At 42.4% G+C, this 21,634-nt stretch overlaps 1 protein-coding gene across 1 annotated transcript; it reads right to left on the bottom strand.

The window, feature by feature from the left end:
- Positions 1–16,672: 16,672 nt before the first annotated feature.
- Positions 16,673–20,492, bottom strand: LOC124667060 (probable glycosyltransferase At5g03795). The gene is made up of 4 exons (XM_047204390.1): positions 19,842–20,492; positions 18,244–18,470; positions 17,738–18,086; positions 16,673–17,546 (listed from the first exon to the last, which is right to left on the bottom strand). The coding sequence occupies exons 1-4, from the start codon at positions 20,259–20,261 to the stop codon at positions 16,875–16,877; spliced, it is 1,668 nt and encodes a 555-aa protein (XP_047060346.1). The 5' UTR covers positions 20,262–20,492; the 3' UTR covers positions 16,673–16,874.
- Positions 20,493–21,634: the final 1,142 nt, after the last annotated feature.

Below are 21,634 nucleotides of genomic sequence, written 5' to 3'. Positions count from 1 at the left end.
TTCTTCCTTCTCCGGCGCGGCGTTCCTCCACCTCCTGGGCGTGGCGCATCGCCAGTTCGCCACGGAAGTGTTCGGCGGCGGCGGCCTCCCCCGGCAGCGGCCTCTCCATGGTGGTGCTCGGCGGCGGCAACCTCCCCGGCAGCGGCCTCCCCACGGGCCACGGTGGTGCTCAGCGGCGGCCCCCGTGCGCTGCTCCCCATGGCAATAGAAGGGATTGCGTGTGTGAACAGCCATCTCGTGGGGAAGGAATAACGTGCGGGTGGGTCAGCTCCAGTCTCTATAGAAGCGCGATGTATTTGACCAGTCGTGAGGCACCGCCGCACACGGAGCGAAACCGTGCGGCGCTTCCGTGTATATTTTCCCTATTATCTTTGGTGTACTATATTTCAATAATATTTAACAAATGATACTAATTTATTGTCACTTCACCAACAACATATTACAAAAGTTTCTTATTTTTTTGTCTCAAAAGTGTAACATCATGAAACTATGAGAAAGATCATTTACATTTCGCTTCTTGTTGGGGAACCCAATCCCCGCCCCGAACCCGGTGGAAATAGGGATGGGAAAAAAGTATGTTTGGTTGTTAAATGGGAATGGGGATAAGAAACCACTCCCCTGTGGGGAGTAGACCCGTTGACATCCCTAATCTGAGTGCTTGTCCGTCTGGGTGCGGCTGTCCCAGTGGTCCGATGTAAATTATATTTTTTTCGTAAAACTTAAATAAAATATATAACAATTTATGTAGGGATAAAATGGTTAAACTTAAATAAAATAGATAAACCCCTAGCTAGCTAGGGTTCGCACCTTGGTCGGCTATTCTTCGTCACCAAGTTTGATGAAGACTCGCGACTTCCATGGTCGGGACCAATACGGCGCCAGAGGAGATCCAGCTGTTGACGCAGGCGCATGTGGCGGCCCCGTACACGCTGGTGCGGGCGGACGTGGTGGCGTGCGTCTCATTTTGCGTAGAAGTTACTAGAAGCATCACTGGCCTGACCTGCTGTCAGAACCTACACTTCTACACACCAACTGTATCTCAATTCAGTTAACTCACCTGAGTGGTTGGTGTCGATCGGACGGCTGACATAGGATTTGGAGGATCAACGGCTATTGTTAGTCGAGTGTTGTTACCGTTCCAGTTTTACTTTTCACCGTCCTCTCTTGTCTCTACTACTGTAAGAATGGTTGTACAAGACTATAAGTCCCGTGTGTATGGGCAAGACAGGGTTGTCGAAGAAAACTATCAAACCCTAAATTTGTCTCCTTTTACTTGTCTTAGGAATAGCTATATCTAAATCCCTAGAGAGGTCTCCGCATCGGAAGCAAGTTCTTGTCTGAATCCCCAATGTGATCTGATACGTCTCCAACGTACCTATAATTTCTGATGTTCCATGCTTGTTTTATAACAATACTGACATGTTTTGCTTGCACTTTATAATGTTTTTATGCATTTTTCGGAACTAACCTATTAACAAGATGCCGAAGTGCCGGTTCTCGTTTTCTCGCTGTTTTTGGTTCCGGAAAGGCTGTTCGGGCAATATTCTCGGAATTCGACGAAACGAAGACCAAACATCATAATTTACCGAGACGGACCAGGACACCGAAGGAGACCCGGAGAGGAGGCCCAGGGGCCCCACACCATAGGGCCGCGCGGGTAGGCCCCTGGCCGCGCCGGCCTATGGGGAGGGCGCCCTGGTGCCCCTCCTGCGCCGCCTCTTCGCCTATATAAGCCCTTTCGACCTAAAAACGCGATACCAATTGACGAAACTCCAGAAAGACTCCAGGGGCGCCGCCACCATCGCGAAACTCCGTTTCGGGGGACAGAAGTCTCGTTCCGGCACCTGCCGGGACGGGGAAGTGCCCCGGAAGCCATCTCCATCGACGCCACCGCCTCCATCATGCTCCGTGAGTAGTTCCCCCATGGACTACGGGTTCTAGCCGTAGCTAGTTGGTATTCTCTCCCCCATGTACTTCAATACAATGATCTCATGAGCTGCCTTACATGATTGAGATTCATCGATGTAATCGGTGTTGTGTTTGTCGGGATCCGATGGATTGTTACATTATGATTGTCTATCTACAAAGTTTATGAAGTTATTGTTGCTGCAATCTTGTTGTGTTTAATGCTTGTCACTAGGGCCCGAGTGGCATGATCTTAGATTTAAGCTCTATACTTATTGCTTAGATTGTATCTACAAGTTGTATGCACATGTCTATGTCCGGAACCAAAGGCCCTAAAGTGACAGAAATTGGGACAACTGGAGGGAAAGGCTTAGGTACGAGGATCACAAGTTTTCACGGAGTGTTAATGCTTTGCTCCGGTGCTCTATTAAAAGGAGTACATTAATTTCCAGTAGATTCCCTAGAGGCTCGGCTGCCACCGGCTGGTAGGACAAAAGATGTTGTACAAGTTTCTCATTGCGAGCACGTATGACTATATATGGAAAACATGCCTACATGATTAATGATCTTGATGTTCTGTCTTAATGCTATTTCAATCCTATCAATTGCCCAACTGTAATTTGTTCACCCAACACTTGTTATTGGAGAGTTACCACTAGTGTAGATAGCTGGGAACCCCGGTCCATCTTTCATCATCATATACTCGTTCTACATGTCATTGGAAGTAGTATCAACTATTTTCTCGGTGCCATTGCTCTCATATTACTATTACTGTGCTGTCGTATTCATTGTTATTATTGCTCTCATATCACTGCTACTTTCACATCACCTCTGTTACTAGTGCTTTTCCAGTGCGGCTGAATTGATAACTCAGTTGTTAAGGCTTATAAGTATTCTTTACCTCCCCTTGTGTCGAATCAATAAATTTGGGTTTTACTTCCCTCGAAGACTGTTGCGATCCCCTATACTTGTGGGTTATCAAGACTATTTTCTGGCGCCGTCGCCGGAGAGGCATAGCTCTACTCATAAGTTCACCTGGGGAGTACACTCTACCTCTCTCTCTGTTTTTGTTTTATTTTATTTTGTTTTGCCTAGTTTACTTTTGCCTAGTTTATTTGTGCTTAGTTTATTTCTGTCTAGTATTATTTTGCTTAATTTACTTTTGTTTTTGTTTTTCTTTACTTCCCTCATATACCCAAAAATCCATAAAAATTTGAAAAACCTAAAAATTAAAAACTATTGCTATGGGAGAACCTACAATCTATTTGGAGCTTATTGAATTATATAATAATTATAGAGAATCAAGAACGGGAAAAGTTATGAGTGCTGTGATTGAAAAACTGAATACAATTGCTAAAATCTTGCTTAAACGCCATGATATAAACTGTTGCTCTAAATAGGATACTAAACATCTTAAATTTCAATGTGGCTTCAGTGAGGAAGTTTTAATTAAGAACTATAATTGGAATAGCTATATCCATTTTGGGTTCGTAGAGGTAGAATAATTTGTCTTATTTATGGGAGCCTCTGAGATTGAATCCTTCATTGCTAAAAATTATGAAACTTGTGTTGTTTGTAAGGACCTTAAAGACTATGTCTCTTCTATCCTTAATTTTTGCATAGAAAGCTACAGTGATAATCCTTATATCATTGATTATAAAGAGAGACTCATTAATGCACAAGAATGCACTCACAATTTGCGGGAACCAAGTGGAAGAAGAAATTGATGAACCTGAAAGCTCATTGGACGAAAAAGAGGAGGAAATTGATGAACCTGAAAGCTCATTGGATGAAAAAGAAGAGGAGAGTGATGAACAAAATGAGGAAGAATGGATTAGCTACCCATGCCAACCTTCTAATGAGAGTAACTCTTTATCTCTTACACTATTTGATTGTCCTCCATGCTTACCAAAGAAGGATGAATGTTATGTTCCTGTGGATTCTCTTGAAATATTCCCTATGAGTAAAACTTGTGAGAATAATTATGCTACTGTTATTCATGATAATCCATGATATTTTAATAAATTTTATGATAATGCTTTGTTTGTGCCTGATGTCGATATGCATGGTACTAAAGAGTTTTGCTTGGCAAATGTTTATGATAAATCTCTAGATGATGGTCCTATGTTACTTGATACTATTAATTGTACTACTAATGAAAATGGGATTGGAGAGTTCTTGACTTTATCTATGAGTCCCATATCTTTTGAGATTGATCAATCATCTTGTTACATTATTGATAAAAGTGGGTTTGAAAGTTTTAATCCTATTATTTTTTAGCTTGATAAAAATTATGTGTTTGGAAATCATGAAAAGCATGCTGTATGTGATAGTTATGTTGTTGAGTTTGTTCATGAAGCTACTGAAAATTATTATGAGAGAGGAAAATATGGTTGTAGAAATTTGCATGGTACTAAAACACCTCTCTATATGCTTAAAGTTTTGAAGTTACTCTTGTTTTATCTTCTTATGCTTGTCACTTTGTTCTTCATGAATTTATTTGTGTACAACATTCCTATTCATAGGAAGTGGGTTAGACTTAAATGTGTTTTGAATTTGCTTTTTGATGCTCTCTTTTGCTTCAACTCTTATTTCTTGCGAGTGCATCATTAAAATTGCTGAGCCCATCTTAATGGCTATAAAGAAAGCACTTCTTGGGAGATAACCCATGTGTTTATTTTGCTACTGTTTTGTTGTGTTTTGGAAGTTGTTACTACTGTACCAACCTCTCCTTATCTTTATTTTATTGCAATATTGTGCCAAGTAAAGTCTCTAATAGAAGATTGATGCTAGATTTGGATTTCTGCGCAGAAACAGATTTCTTGCTGTCACGAATCTGGGTATGATTCTCTGTAGGTAACTCAGAAAAATCTGCCAATTTACGTGAATGATCCTCAGATATGTACGCAACTTTCATTAGTTTTGAGTTTTCTGATTTGAGCAACGGAAGTACCTCTTAGAAATTCGTGTTTACTGGCTGTTCTGTTTTGACAGATTTTGTCTCTGTTTTTTGCATTGTCTCTTGTGGATTTTAAGTAAGACTTTCTAGACGTGGAGAGCTGTAACTAATGTTTTATTGAGTTCTTGCAATGTGTCACTACAGGGCTAAGGTGAATTAAAGTTTTTTGAGTACTAACCCCTCTAATGAAGTTTATGAGAAGTTTGGTGTGAAGGAAGTTTTCAAGGGTCAAGAGAGGAGGATGATATATGATCAAGAAGAGTGAAAAGTCTAAGCTTGGGGATGCCCCCGTGGTTCATCCCTGCGTATTTCAAGAAGACTCAAGCGTCTAAGCTTGGGGATGCCCAAGGCATCCCCTTCTTCATCAACTTATCAAGTTTCTTCTATTGAAACTATATTTTTATTCGGTCACATCTTATGTTCTTTACTTGGAGCGTCTATGTGTTTTTATTTTTGTTTATGTTTGAATAAGATCGGATCCTAGCAATCCTTGTGTGGGAGAGATACACGCTCCGCTTTTTCATATGAACACTTGTGTTCTTCCTTTTACTTTTAATGTTCAATGATAAAAGTTGGAAGCTATTGCATTTATTGCTATTTGGTTGGAAAAAAAAATGCTCCATATTGTCTTGGATAATTTGATACTTGGCAATTGTTTTGAGCTCTCAAGTAGATCATGTTTCTCTTGCATCATGTAGTTTAAACCTATTAGTGGAGAAATACCGTAGAGCTTGTTGAAACTGGTTTGCATGATTGGTCTATCTAAGGTCTAGATATTTTCTAGTAATTGTGTTTGAGCAACAAGGAAGACAGTGTAGAGTCTTATAATGCTTGCAATATGTTCTTATGTAAGTTTTGTTGTACCGGTTCAAACTTGTGTTTGCTTCAAACAACCTTGCTAGCCAAAGCCTTGTACCGAGAGGAAATGCTTCTCGTGCATCCAAAACCTTGAGCCAAAACCCATGCCATTTGTGTCCACCATACCTACCTACAATGTGGTATTTTCTGCCATTCCAAGTAAATATTTGATGTGCTACCTTTAAACAATTCAAAACTTTATTACTCCTTATTTGTGTCAATGTTTTATAGCTCATGAGGAAGTATGTGGTGTTTTATCTTTCAATCTTGTTGGGCAGCTTTCACCAATGGACTAGTGGCTTCATCCGCTTATCCAATAATTTTGCAAAAAGAGCTGGCGCGGGGTTCCCAGCCCCCAATTAATCAACCTTCATTAATAATTCTCTTCACATGTTTTGCCCTGATCTATCAGTAAGCAACTTAATTTTGCAAATAGACACTCCTTCATGGTATGTGAATGTTGGAAGGCACCCGAGGATTCGGTTAGCCATGGCTTGTGTAAGCAAAAGGTTGGGAGGAGTGTCAACCATAAAACTAAAACTAAAATACATGTGTAAACAAAAGAGAAGAGGGATGATCTACCTTGCTGGTAGAGATAACGTCCTTCATGGGAGCCACTCTTTGAAAGTCTGTTTGATGAGGTGGTTAGAGTGCCCACTACCATTCGTTGACAACAACAACAAACACCTCTTAAAATTTTACTTTTATGCTCTCTATATGATTTCAAAACTTAAAAAGCTCTAGCACATGATTTAATCCCTGCTTCCCTCTGCGAAGGGCCTTTCTTTTACTTTATGTTGAGTCAGTTTACCTACTTCCTTCCATCTTAGAAGCAAACACTTGTGTCAACTGTGCATTGATTCTTACATACTTGCTTATTTGCATTCATCATATTACTCTGTGTTGACAATTATCCATGAGATATGCATGTTGAAAGTTGAAAGCAACTGCTGAAACTTAAATCTTCCTCTGTGTTGCTTCTATGCCTTTACTTTGAATTTATTGCTTTATGAGTTAACTCTTGTGCGAGACTTTTGATGCTTGTCTTGAAAGTACTATCCATGAAAAGTTTTGCTATATGTTATCTATTTGTTAGCAACTATAGATCATTGCCTTGAGTCACTTCATTCATCTCATATGATTTATAATAGTATGATCAAGGTTATGTAAGTAGCATGTCACTACAGAAATTACTCTTTTTATCGTTTACCTACTCGAGGGCGAGCAGGAACTAAGCATGGGGATGCTGATACGTCTCCAACGTACCTATAATTTCTCATGTTCCATGCTTGTTTTATAACAATACTTACATGTTTTGCTTGCACTTTATAATGTTTTATGCATTTTCCGGAACTTACCAATTAACAAGATGCCGAAGTGCCAGTTCCTGTTTTCTGCTGTTTTTGGTTCCAGAAAGGCTGTTCGGGCAATATTCTCGGAATTCGACGAAACGAAGACCAAACATCATAATTCACCGAGACGGACCAGGACACCGAAGGAGACCCGGAGAGGAGGCCCAGGGGCCCCACACCATAGGGCCGCGCGGGCAGGCCCCTGGCCACGCCGGCCTATGGGGAGGGCGCCCTGGTGCCCCTCCTGCGCCGCCTCTTCGCCTATATAAGCCCTTTCGACCTAAAAACGCGATACCAATTGACGAAACTCCGGAAAGACTCCGGGGCGCCGCCACCATCGCGAAACTCCGTTTCGGGGGACGAAGTCTCCGTTCCGGCACCCTGCCGGGACGGGGAAGTGCCCCGGAAGCCATCTCCATCGACGCCACCGCCTCCATCATGCTCCGTGAGTAGTTCCCCCATGGACTACGGGTTCTAGCCGTAGCTAGTTGGTATTCTCTCCCCCATGTACTTCAATACAATGATCTCATGAGCTGCCTTACATGATTGAGATTCATCCGATGTAATCGGTGTTGTGTTTGTCGGGATCCGATGGATTGTTACATTATGATTGTCTATCTACAAAGTTTATGAAGTTATTGTTGCTGCAATCTTGTTGTGTTTAATGCTTGTCACTAGGGCCCGAGTGGCATGATCTTAGATTTAAGCTCTATACTTATTGCTTAGATTGTATCTACAAGTTGTATGCACATGTCTATGTCCGGAATCAAAGGTCCCAAAGTGACAGAAATTGGGACAACTGGAGGGAAAGGCTTAGGTATGAGGATCACATGTTTTCACAGAGTGTTAATGCTTTGCTCCGGTGCTCTATTAAAAGGAGTACCTTAATTTCCAGTAGATTCCCTAGAGGCCCGGCTGCCACCGGCCTGGTAGGACAAAAGATGTTGTACAAGTTTCTCATTGCGAGCACGTATGACTATATATGGAAAACATGCCTACATGATTAATGATCTTGATGTTCTGTCTTAATGCTATTTCAATCCTATTAATTGCCCAACTATAATTTGTTCACCCAACACTTGTTATTGGAGAGTTACCACTAGTGTAGATAGTCGGGAACCCCGGTCCATCTTTCATCATCATATACTCGTTCTACATGTCATTGGAAGTAGTATCAACTATTTTCCGGTGCCATTGCTCTCATATTACTATTACTCGCTGTCGTGTTATCTTGTTACTATTGCTCTCATATCATCGCTACTTTCACATCACCCCTGTTACTAGTGCTTTTCCAGGTGCAGCTGAATTGACAACTCAGTTGTTAAGGCTTATAAGTATTCTTTACCTCCCCTTGTGTCGAATCAATAAATTTGGGTTTTACTTCCCTCGAAGACTGTTGCGATCCCCTATACTTGTGGGTTATCATGATCTGACAAACTAGTATCAGAGCAAGGCCTTCCTTGGCCGATTTTTTTTTTCCAATCGGGCAGAGCGCGGTGGCGCGGGATCTACGGCGAAGAATCGAATTGGGCGACGAGGGCGGTTGGGATCTCTCGTAAAAGGGCCCTCCCTCCTCTTCCTTTTCGAGGTGGTGGGGTGTAGTCGACGGTGGCGCGGGTGTGGTGACATCCTCTACGACGTGGTCGACGGTGGCGACTGGGAGGCGGCACAGTTCGGGCGCAAATCGAGCGAAGCAGCGCGGTTACTGGGGATCATCTCCCCCGGCGGTCAAATCCCGGTCCTACTCTTGATTTGTGCGTCTTGGAGGCGGGTGCTGGCGGCGGTAGACGGCGGTGGTGGAGTGCGCGCAAGGCGTTCGACGAAATGACTAAGTCCAAGGTTCCGGAAGCAACTGCACAGGAAATTGAGGCGCTCAGGTTGGACCTAGAGAGCGTCAATAATCGCGCAGAAGAAATCGGTGGTAAGGTCGATGGGGTGCAGACTCAGATGGAAGAACTCTCAGTCTCGGCTAGAAGCTCTTCTCACTGCTGGTCTGGAAAAGCAACCTGCGGGGAAGGAAACAGAACCACCAAAGCAACAGCCTTCCTCTTCTGGTGAAAAAAGATGAATACATTTGGCATGAAGGCCCTCCTCACTCGTGCAGGAAGAATGGCACGTCTGCAACATACCACGAGCAACCAGAGCCTGATGCTGATCCTCATGACCTATCAAGGTATGATCCACAGTCTCAAGGGTACCAGGAGCATGCATATGCATCACATGAGTATCGGCAGGCATACTACGAAACCCAATACTATCACACCCAATTCTCCTATCAAGAACCACAACCATATCCTTCCTCCACATACCAACCACAACCAAACTACAACCCACAACCAAATATGCCTATTTACTCCACCTCCCACCATACAACCAACCCAACCCTATTCCATACAACCCAAACCCATACTACCAACAAAACCCACCCATCTACAACCCAAACATCACCACACCAACCACTACAATCCCAACCATGCCACAAACAGGAATCAGGGGAACCCAAACCGAGAGCACTAGCATCATGATAGGGGACCCAACAATAGAGAGCATAACAATCAAGGATTTTATAGAGATACACAATTCTACATATCCATTGGAAAAGCTCCAAAAATGGATTTTCCTAGATTTGATGGCACTAATCCTCAAGAATGGCTTTGGATGACAAAGAAGTATTTTGATATGGTCTATGTTCCAGAGGATGCCAAATTTGACTATATATGCTCATATGTATATCACGGGAAGAGTTGATACCTGGTTACGCAATTCTGGGGTGCTTGAGGAAAACTTGAACTGGAATCAATTTTGTGATGCTCTCATTGCTCGCTTTGCATTCACCAGATGTCGTGGATGACTTCAATACCATCAAGCAAGGCACCAACACTATCTCAGAATATACAGACAGTTTTGAAGAAAAGATGGCTAATTACAGAAAGGAAAACCCTGATGTAAAAGAACCATACTACATCAAATGTTACATCAATGAATTCAAGACCGAGATTCGACATCATCTCAAGTCTTTTGAACCAAAAACCTTATATCGGGCAGTAGAACATGCCAGGAATATGGAGCAAAGTGTTAATGCGGCTGCTTTGAGTCACACGAAGCTGATGTCCTCGAACCAGTACTCAGAATCTAGCTACAACTCGCATCCATTCTTAAAAACCAAGCAAGATACTGAGACCCCAGTAACAAGAAAGGATCTAGATAAACCACCAACAAAAGCTGAGGGCAAAACCAATGAGCCTCGCTCATGCAGATACTAGGGCCAAAAATGGTTTTTTGGACACCGTTGCCAGCAGTACAAGAAGCTAAACCTCATGACATCTGAGGAAACCGAACGATCAGATGATGATCAACGGGAAGAAGAAGAATCTGTTGACAAGGCACCACCACCTCTTGATAACACAGAAGAACCTCAATTCATGCAAATATCCATACAAGTAGAAAGAGGAAATGTATCCAGTAACACATTCATAATTATGGTGAACACTGGAGGCAAGCAAGGCATAACACTCTTGGACACTGGCAGCACACATACTTTCATCGACCTCAAGTTCTCCACCAAGATTCAGTGCACTACAATCAACAACAACTTAGAAATTGCGCATGTGGCAGGGGTGGAACACTACAAACTGGAGCTCATGTGCAATCCCTAGACTATACTATCCAAGGATAAACATTTCACAATTCTTTTAAAGTACTACATCTCAAAGGATATGATCTAGTGCTTGGTGGTGATTGGATGTTAACACATAGTCCTGTCACATTTGACTATGATACCAGAAAGGTGAAGATCATAATCGAAGGGAAAAGGAAATTCTTCTTGAAGGATAACTCTCTAAAAAGAGGAGTGCATCTCATGTCTATCGATCAACTTGAGAAAGAGTTGAATAAAGGAGCAACTGGATACTATCTCTTCCCTTTATCAGCTAGCACACCATCTACTAAACAAACTGAAGACGATGAAATTCAAGCACTCCTAGCAGAGTTTGCGGATATCTTTGAAGAACCCCAAGGGCTTCCCCCAGAAAGAGCAAATGATCACACAATCCCTCTGAAACAAGGATTAGAATCTCCTCGGATAAGACCATATAGAATCCCACATAGGCAGAAAGATGAGATGGAAAATCAAATTAAAGAATTGTTGGCAAATTCGGTGATCCGTCAGAGCAACAGCTCTTATGCCTCCCTAGCCATACTAGTCAGAAAGAAGAATGGTACCTAGCGATTGTACATAGACTATAGAAAGCTCAACTCACAAACAATTAAAGATAAATTCCCCATTCCAGTACTAGAGGACTTATTGGATGAACTCAATGGGGCTTCTTTCCTCAGTAAACTGGATCTTCGATCAGGATATCATCAAATAAGGATAAGGCTAGAAGACATTCATAAAACAGCTTTCAGGACATACTTTGGACATTTTGAGTACCTAGTTATGCCCTTCGGATTGACTAACGCCCCAACGACATTTCAATCCCTCGTGAACAATGTGTTTGTTGGATATCTTCACAAATTTCTGTTGGTCTTCTTTGACGACATTCTGGTATATAGAAAAACAAAAGAGGAACACTTGGAACACTTAAAAGTGGTACTGACCAAGCTTAGAGCACATAACCTCTTTGCCAAGCTCAACAAGTGTGTCTTTGCCACTAAACAAGTGGAATACTTGGGGCATGTGATTTCTGAACAAGGTGTTGTAACGGATCCAAAAAAGATTGAAGCAGTCAAGGCTTGGCCTTTTCCAACCAGCATAACACAGTTGAGAGGATTCCTCAGGTTACCAGGCTATTACTGCAGATTCGTCAAAGATTATGGACTTATTTGTTGTCCCTTGCATGACCTCCTCAAGAAAGATTCCTTAAAATGGACAACCACACGGTCCGTTGCATTTGAATAGCTCAAGACAAGTTTGGTCACTGCTCCAGTCATGGCCTTACCTAACTTCCAACTACCCTTTACATTGGAAACTGATGCTAGCGGCACGGGTTTGGGAGCAGTACTCATGCAGTAGGGCAAGCCGATTGCTTATTTCAGCAAGACCTTGCGAAGTAAAGCAGCTACAATGTCTACATGCGACAAGGAAGCCCTGGCCATTTTGGAATCATTGAAGAGATGGCGGCACTATTTCTTAGGCACGGAGCTTAAAATAAAAACTGATCAAGCAGAGCCTCAAATTCCTTACTGATCAGAAAGTTGCTTAAGGGATCCAACACAAGCTATTGCTTAAACTTTTGTAATTCACTTATACAATAGAGTACATGAAAGGAAAAGAAAACAAAGCTGCAGATGCTCTGAGCAGGAAACCATGTCAGAAAATGGAAACAATAGCCATCACACCATCTTGGGTTGACTCGGTGGAGCAAAATTATGTTGGTGACCCTCACTGCCAGGAACTCCTCCAAAAAATCACAGTACAACCAGCCTCTGAACCTCACTACACTCTACAAGCTGGTGTTCTGCGACATAAAGGGCGCATCTACATTGGTCTAGATAAAAACCTGCAGCACCAATTGATGGAATCCCTACATGCCTCTGCTATTGGAGGCCACTCCGGCATGGTGGTAAGTTATCAGCGCATCAAACGGATATTCTACTGGTCGTGACTCAAAAATAATATGCAAAAGTTTGTCTTAGAGTGTGTCATCTGCTAGCGCACCAAAGCCGAGCATTGTCAATACCTAGGCCTCCTAAAACCCTTAGACCCACCTGCCATGGCATTTCAACACCTCACCATGGATTTCATTGAAGGACTACCAAAATCACAGGGAAAAGAGGTGATACTGGTAGTGGTGGATAGAATGACCAAATACTCCCACTTTAGACCTCTACCTCATCCATACTCCACTCATCCAGTTACTAAAGCATTCGTGGAGAATGTCTTCAAGCTGCACGGCCCTCCCATCAGCATTTTGTGACAGATAGGGATCCCATATTCACCAGTGCCATGTGGCAACAGGTCTTCAAATCCCTTAATGTCAAGCTCAAGCTTAGTACAACGTATCATCCATAAACTGATGGTCAATCTAAACGTGTTAACCAATGTCTGGAGACATATTCACATAAATGGATAGCATGGATCCCACTCGCAGAGTGGTGGTACAATACAACCTATCATACAGCCTTGAAGGTGTTGCCATTTCAAGCTCTTTATGGCTATGCTCCTCCAATGACTGGTGAGGTATCTATCCCTGGACCTACAGATACTAACACCAAGGACTTATTAAGGGAAAAGCAAGAAATGCTTACACGCCTCAAGGGAAACCTCACACAAGCTCAAGTAAGAATGAAGAAATATGCCGACGCCAAACACACAGAAAGATCATTTGAAATTGGTGATATAGTTTATCTTCGAATGCAACCTTACAGAATGATTTCCTTCGGCATTCGTCAGTCAATCAAGCTAACAAGTAAGTACTACGGGCCATTCCATGTGCTGACGAAAATCGGTACACTAGCATACAAGTTGTTTCTTGTTGATGGTGTTAGCATCCATCCCGTCTTCCATGTAAGCCAACTAAAAAAACACCTTGGCAGTCATGCGGTTCCTGAACAAGGCCTTCCGCTCGTCGGAGACGATGGCAAGATCAGGACTGAGCCACTGCAAGTTTTGGAAACAATATCCTCACCGAGGAACAAGATACTCGTTACATAGTGGCTAGTGGAGTGGCAGAACCTTCCTGATGCATCATGGGGGGATGCGAATTTTATCAAGAGAGTTTTTCCTGCCTTTTACTCAAGTACAATCAAGTCTTGATTTCCTAACAGCAACACTGCAACTTGAGGGCAAGTTTGCTCTCCAGGAGGGGGTATTGTCAGAACCTACACTTCTGCACACCAACTGTATCTCAATTCAGTTAACTCACCTAAATGGTTTGTGTCGATCAGACGGCTAACAGAGGATCTGGAGGATCAACGGCTACTGTTAGTCAGTCGAGTGTTGTTACCGTTCCAGTTTTACTTTTCACCGTCCTCTCTTGTCTCTGCTGTAAGAATGGTTGTACCAGACTATAAGTCCCGTGTGTATGGGAAAGACGGGGCTATCGAAGAAAACTATCAAACCCTAATTTTGTCTCATTTTACTTGTCTTAGGAGTAGCTATATCTAAATCCCTCTGTTCATAGCGAGGTCTCCGCATCAGGAGCAAGTTCTTGTCTGAACCTGCCCAACACCAGCGCGGACTCCCTTGGCTGAATGAAGGGTCCATCCCCTTTGTAAGCTCATCAAGCTCGCTACATGCCTTGGCTAGCTCGACGCCTTCTGCTTGCTCAGCTTGGGAGTTGGACCTTCGGGTTGACAACCGGTGAATTGGGAGATCCACTGATGTTGACATAAATACCTCCGATACAACGGATTACATTATGCATGGATATATTTATCAGGTGATCTTTAGTATCTATTTATATACTAAAAGCACAATACGGAAGTTTAAAATAGAGACACCACGTTAATCCACATCATCAGAATTATTTTAGCTGTTAGATCTAAAATTTACGGCTATGATTTAATAAAAGGCTAATATTAACGTAACTGGGTGACCACGTTTGACACATCTATTATCTTTTATTTTATAATAAAAAAATATGTCCAACACGTCTAGGAGAAAAACTCAGCGTAACTAATTTGTACAGCTTCGTTTAACTTATCTTTGAGCGTCCTAAGACATGGACCAACTAACAACGTTGTTTACTAGGAGAAGTTCAAATCCAAGAAAGAAAATAGGAATCTAGGATAAATGGACTAGACCACAGGAAGAAAAAATGACGTGTGTGCTAGACTATCGGCCATACACGTAGACGAACTTGTAGTAAAAAGACGAAATAAGATAAATGTTAGTGATTAACTGCCTCAAAAATATGTCATAGATTTGTTTAAATTTAGATGTATCTATAGATAAAATAGTATCTAGATACGTCTAAGTTTCAATAAAATTTTCACATCTTTTTGGAAGGAAGTGGGTACATGATTTAGATAATGATATGAGATAAGTAGTAGATGCGTACTCAATCTGTCTCAAAAATATACCGCAGATTTATCTAAAATCAGATATATCTATAGACGAAATAGTCTATAGATACATCTAAGTTTTGATAAATTTTTGATATTCTTTTCGAGAGGGAGTGGGTACATGATCTAGATAATGATATGAGATAAGTAAGTAACTGTCCAATATAATTTACATGATGTTACGAGATAGTAAGATATGCCAAATAGCTGAGCACTTTTTTTTTGTGCGTACAGACTTAGGCAAGCTAGCTGGTCTCTACAATTATTTTACAAACCGAATCAGACAGCTGGTGTATCTTTCTTTCTTAATAGACTGATCAGCTATTCATGTTCTGGGATTTTTCTATATGGGATTTATTCCCTGCTTGATTCGCCAAAATATAGATGAACAAGTGCCAAAATATAGATGAACAAGTGCCGTGAATGAGTAAAAAAAAGCTAACTCAAAAGCTCATTCTATACGTGTGTTTAAAAAAAGCTCATCCTTCTTCATAAAGAACTCAAAAGATCATTGGTCGTCGAAAGAAAAGTTTCATCAACGAGATGATGAGTAAGAACGTACATGAAGCTAACTCAAAAGCTGATGTCCCTTCAAAGCAAAAACACAAAAACTGATCCGGTGATGGGAAAATTCCAGAATTAATTCATATGTGTAGGAGACAAACTCCAAAACTGATTGCCCATTAAAAAACTACAAAACTGATTAACCATGAAAAAAAATTGAAAGCAGATCAACATGATATAATATATAACCAGGAAGAGTAAGTTAAAATTAATTGGTTGGTCTACTCACAACCTTGCAACCTATACTTGCGAGGAGCTGTACATGCTGAAACTTAAGGATTATAGAACAAGAAATTGATCAACTAAATTTGTTCTAAATTCTAAGTTTATATGACATGACAGGGTTATCCAAGTAAAAAGGAGAGACTGATTAATGAGATTTGTGTATGGAGGTGGAGGATTAGTGGTTCATTATTAGGCATGTAGTTGCGCAAGGAAGAAACACTTATGAAAGTATATAGTTTTCGGACCAAATAACTATGATGTCTAAGAAATGACAACATGATGTTTACATATTTGAATGAACTAAAAAATGATAATCGCACACGAGAAATTTTCTTTACCGCAATATCCATGATTGTCATAGAACAACATTATTATGTATCACGCATAATATGAACATTCATAAAACAAAAAAATGTTCTTCAACCACTTAAAAACAAAAAGATGATGCCCTCGCATTTGCGAGGGCCATCTTGCTAGTTAACACTAAAATATATTATTTAATTATTAAAAACAAAATTACAACATATCCATGTATTATATGTAGATACATTCAAGATCTACATGTACCCCGAGTGGAAATGCGGGATCAATTACGCGAATCAGGCGCTGGGCGAATATGCATGCGCATGTGTACTAGATGCAAGAAGTGGAGATCAAAGTTGTTTTGTTGTTGCCATTTCCTTGCATGCGCAGGTGAAAATCAATCGTTCCAAACAAGTGAAGACCACCATTAACAAGCACAAAACAAACTCTGCAACAAATGGGAAGAAAAACAGTATGATTCGAGACCTTAAGAAATCTATGTTGAAGGGAATTTGCACATATATCTTCCCACACGCCCAAAAACTCTCCAACATGCGCTGTATACACATGGCACTGAAGACTGAAACAAACTCTACGGCCCACGCCAATTTCCCAATGCCAACCGCCTGTCAGAATCTATGAACTGAACTTTTCATCAAGCTTCCAAAAAAAAAAAGAATACTCCTATTTCAGATTTAATTTCAGTCCTCTCCGTGGAGCCTGATGTTGAGCCTCCTGAGCCAGATGGAGTGCAGGATCATGTGGAACACGTCGAAGCGCTGCGGCGGGCCGTTCACCATGAAGTGGCGGCGCACGATCCTCACCCGCCGCTTCATCCGGATGTACTGCCGGGGCGACACGCCGGCGAGGATCCTCTTAAGGTTCGGTATGTCCGGCACGGACACCCGCACGGAGAACGCCGACCAGTTGAGCACGTCGCTGAAAGGCAGCACGTAGTCGTCGCCGATGACCACCGGCACGCACTCCAGGTAGATGGCCTCCACCACCCTGGGGCTGGCCACCTCGTACCCGCTGGGGCAGAGGCAGAACTTGCTCTGCCGCATCACGTCGATGTACGACACGCCCTGAGGCAGGTACTCGCTCACCCGCACGTCGTCGTCCTTGCCCTTCCAGTGCTCCAGGAGCACCGGCCTGACGGGGCCGTGGTCGCCGCCCGCGAAGAATGCCAGGATGGGGCGCTGCGACGCCGACGGGCCGCCAACGACATGCTTGTCGATGACGTCGCTCCGGAGGTTGATCTCCGGCAAAGAGACGTCCTTGGAAGGATTGAAGCCTTCCGACGTGTTGGCGTTGCACAACACCCGGATGGAGTTGGAGAAGAGGTGGCCGTCCGCCGACGACACATACGGCCCCTGTCACAGAACAGAACCATCCGCCATCAGAGTCCATCTTTTACTGAATATTTCCTATGTTAATACCCCTTCAAACTGACAGCCACTGATGTACCCAATTAACAGAGATGAGTATTTGCAAGATTGGCCAAAACCATGCCCCCCATCATGTTCAACAACCTCCGGAAATGCTACAGTACATGTTTGCTTACCCAGTCGTGGCAGGAGAGCATGAAGTGATCCGCTCCGACGCTCCGGTTCCAGTACGGGTACTTGGTCGACAACACATCGATGTAGTCAAAGACGGTCCGTCGCAGCGGGCTCATGTCGTGCGAGTTGGGCTCATAGATCATCTTCACCATCTTGACAACACTGAACGGAAGGAAGAAAACATGAGCAAGCTCAGGATCCGTCGTGCGCATCCGGTTTTCCATCTCCATCGCGTATATGAATCTGCCCTCTGTCGAGTATATGCTGCGGCACGGCCCGTCGTGGAACACCGGTGGCTCGCCTTCTTCGTAGACATAGATCTTGAACAGCTTTTCCATCTCCAAGTAGCTCCTACCGAAATGAGCAAACAGAGATCAGATTCGGTGGCACCGAGACTGTGTGCCATTACTGAATAAAATGTAGTCAGACATCTTTCTCGATACTATTCGTCATCCATTTCGATCCCTGATGGTAAAATGTTCATGAGGGGCAAAAGGAATTAGAGTACCTGTGAAACGCATAGGCATTCCTATACACCGGTCCAACCGGCACATAGTCTTTGTCTGTTAACGGAGGCCTGTTGTCCTTGTTTCGAATGGCTTCCCTTATCACTGAACGAGCTTTTGCGAGACCGAGTTCTAACCTCTCTAATTTCACATTCCTCCTCCTCTGTTGTATTACTGGCACTACTTCAATCACGCCGTCCGGCCTTGCATCATCGTCAAATCCACTTTCCTGTCATACACAAAATGACATCTGAGCAACTCATCATACGTGTATTAACCAGTTCAAAACGTTTTAGAATATTAGTAGATTCGATTAAATCATGCTCCATACAAACAAAGCGAAGGATGTAAACTTTACTTTCTGAATACTCAAAACCTATTGCCAGTTCTAAATCATACATAAACAGAACAGGCATATGGATCAATGCAAAGTTTCCACTTTTTAAGTGCAGACTGAACAAACGAGGCAACTGTTTGATCCAAACAGATTTAGTTAGCAACAGTTTCTGATACGTAATTTTGGGCCCATATATATAGCACAGTGACAACTGGTTGAATACTTATGGACGAATAGTGCGTTCCTAGGAATTAGATCGCACATGTGATCGGATGATGCTCTCAAGAGCAATGGTCATTGGCAAATAACACTGATCATTCTTGTGCAGAACAAACATGAAACATGTATTCTTGTGTGTAAGGTTATTCAGAAAGGTTTTATCCAACAAACCGTGTGACACAAACGTTGTTAAGGATTTTGGCAAGCAATTTCATTTTGCTGTAAGCTTTGTGCAGCCCAAAAAACATAGTAGAGCCAGTGCCGGCCGATTTGGATCAAACCGTCCAAATCCCTACTTGTGTGGTCCTGTACAATCCTGGATGCATATTATACACGTATACAGCAATGATCCAGAACGTTGTGCCCTCATGTCAAGTTCAAGGAAGGGACGAATATGTCTTTCCGTGTGACTTGAACCTGTTAGCACCAAGACAAGAGCATCTCGCATGTTTTTTTGGTCTCGATAGCTAGAAAGAGAGAGGAATATATCTTTTTCTCTAGTGTATACGCCATCTGATCCATGAACAAAACTATTGATGTGGTTCTTTTAGGAAACTATTGATGTGAATTTTATACGTGCCAGTTCATTTCTGGCAGGAATAGAAAGCAATTATTGTCGTTCGAAACCAAGGATTACCAGATAAGAAGGATACAAAGATAAACCAAAATCGGCATATGTCCACATTTCGGATATGGCAACCCTATCAGCAAATTCTTAACTATTGCTATTTCTACACGGAGAAATTTAATAGGGGTACAATTTTTACGTAAAGGTAATTAACTTTTGTTCACACCTTTCTTTTTTTGGGGGGTTGTCAAAAAAAGAAAATCACGAAATTTCTGTGCGCGCGAGAGAGGTTGCGTCGCGCGCACCGATGCACGCGTCTCCGATGCCAGCAGAATCCATACGGAAACTACTGAAACTAATTCCGTTTCACACTTACAGAGCAGAAGTAACTGGAAACAATTGAAGGAAAACTAAAATGGAATTGATTTAATGTATTTTCGACGAGATCGAGAGGACAAGCTGGAGAACATTCTTACCGGAGCCGGAGAAGGAGCCGGCGCGACGGAGACGTGAGGCGGCTGGTCGTCGACGTAACCAGAGTCAGCGTTGGCGAAGGACGCCACCAGCGGGTCACGGCCACCGCCACCGGTGAACAGCACCTCCTTGCCGGTGCTGTTCTTGCCACCCGAATCGCCGCCAGCGCCGTCACTAGAGGTGGCCAACAGAGGGCCACCGCTGGCGCCGCTGCCACCATTGCTGCCCCTCGCAGTTGGCAGCAACGGGGAGAAAACGCCGGGAGAAGAAGAGGAAGAGGAAGAGAGGAACCAGGACGAAGATCGAGTCCTGGGATCCAAGGCGACCACCAGGAAGGTCACGAACGCAAGGCAACCGGCCACAGCACAGACGGCCTTGCCGCCATGCCCATGCCCATGCAAGCACGGCATGGTCGCTCTCATGGCCGGCTACCTCCTGTCTGCTTCGGTGGCAAGGAAAGGATGCCGCGCGACCATGGCAAGATAGCTCTCCTATTGGACTTGGAGCCGGATTGCGATGGCACCAAGCTTAAACAATCAGGACGCCTTGGTGATCGAGAGGGTGGAAAGCTAGGCTCTTCCGATGCTTGCCACGGAGAAGAAGAAAAGGATGTGTGTGCGAGTCTGCGTTCGCTGACAAAGGAAAGAATTATACGGAGTGTGCGGCTCACAGGATTCAGTGAAGCCAGTATTATACCCCGGCACAGCCTGGTCAATGTGTGGATTTTCGAGTCACGTTCCTTCGTTCTCCCATTTTGCATAGTATGAACGCCACACGGATTTACGCTTATGTATATCTGGAAGTATCTCAAGCTTAGGAAACTGTCAATACGGCGTCGAGATATAGTATGGTGTGACATCAATACGTACCATATCTTGTACCATATCTTGCAATAAGATACCATGATCGTAATAATAAACGTGGCTAATGCTACAACATTGATGAATTCCGGTGTTTTGCACACCATTATATATAATATTTTGTATGTATTTCAGACACAATAAAAGGGAGATCTTGGAGTATATACAAGTACAGCAAATAGGACAAGGCCATATACAGCACAGAGACGTCAGTTTCTTAACAATGTTAGTACAATGTTACCTCGGAAATTCAATTCAGCAATCAGGGTGCATATGCTCCTTCTACCGAAAAAACATTTTTCAAAGTGTTAATTTTTTTTTGGCAAAACATTCTACATGTATATCCCACAATATATGTATATTCGTCAAGTTTTATGAAAAATCAATATTATTTTTGGTATATGTAAAAAAAATAGAATCTTTTTGTGAAAAACCTTATTTTTAGCACCAAATTCTATTTTTTTACACATGTCACACGCCAAGTCGATTTTTTTTCATGAAACGATTTTGTGGGTGTGTAGGAGGTGAAGATGTACGAGAATTTTTTTATTTTAACCTTTTTGACATTTTAAAATATGTGTAAGTTGGATTTCAAAATATAGGAAGCATATACTTCCATGTGCCAAAACACCACTCCCGGTCCGTTATAAAATATAAAATATTTTGATAGGCTAATATAGTTTACAAAGATGTGCTATATTCTAATACAGAGGTACTAGGTTATTAGTTTGGATAACATAATATCACTTATATCACATAAAAATTATGTCACTAAAATGTTAAACATATGAGTTTTCTAATATTATACATTTTATAATATATATCTTGTATCATTATGTTTAAATTTACGATCTAGGCATATGCGCAAGCTCTATGAACCAAGACATAAGAAGTAGTAGAACATATTTCAGGTGAGAGACTAGTCACAATGCATA

Source organism: Lolium rigidum, chromosome 6 (assembly GCF_022539505.1).
Source record: "Lolium rigidum isolate FL_2022 chromosome 6, APGP_CSIRO_Lrig_0.1, whole genome shotgun sequence".
Taxonomy (NCBI): domain Eukaryota; kingdom Viridiplantae; phylum Streptophyta; class Magnoliopsida; order Poales; family Poaceae; genus Lolium; species Lolium rigidum.
This window is presented reverse-complemented; position numbering and strand designations above follow the sequence as displayed.

Coding starts and splice junctions, on each gene's coding strand:
- LOC124667060 (XM_047204390.1), bottom strand. CDS start 20,261: ATGAGAGCGACCATGCCGTGCTTGCATGGGCATGGGCATGGCGGCAAG. Junction 18,471..19,841: donor CGGCTCCTTCTCCGGCTCCG/GTAAGAATGTTC, acceptor TGTGTATGACAG/GAAAGTGGATTTGACGATGA. Junction 18,087..18,243: donor AATGCCTATGCGTTTCACAG/GTACTCTAATTC, acceptor TCATTTCGGTAG/GAGCTACTTGGAGATGGAAA.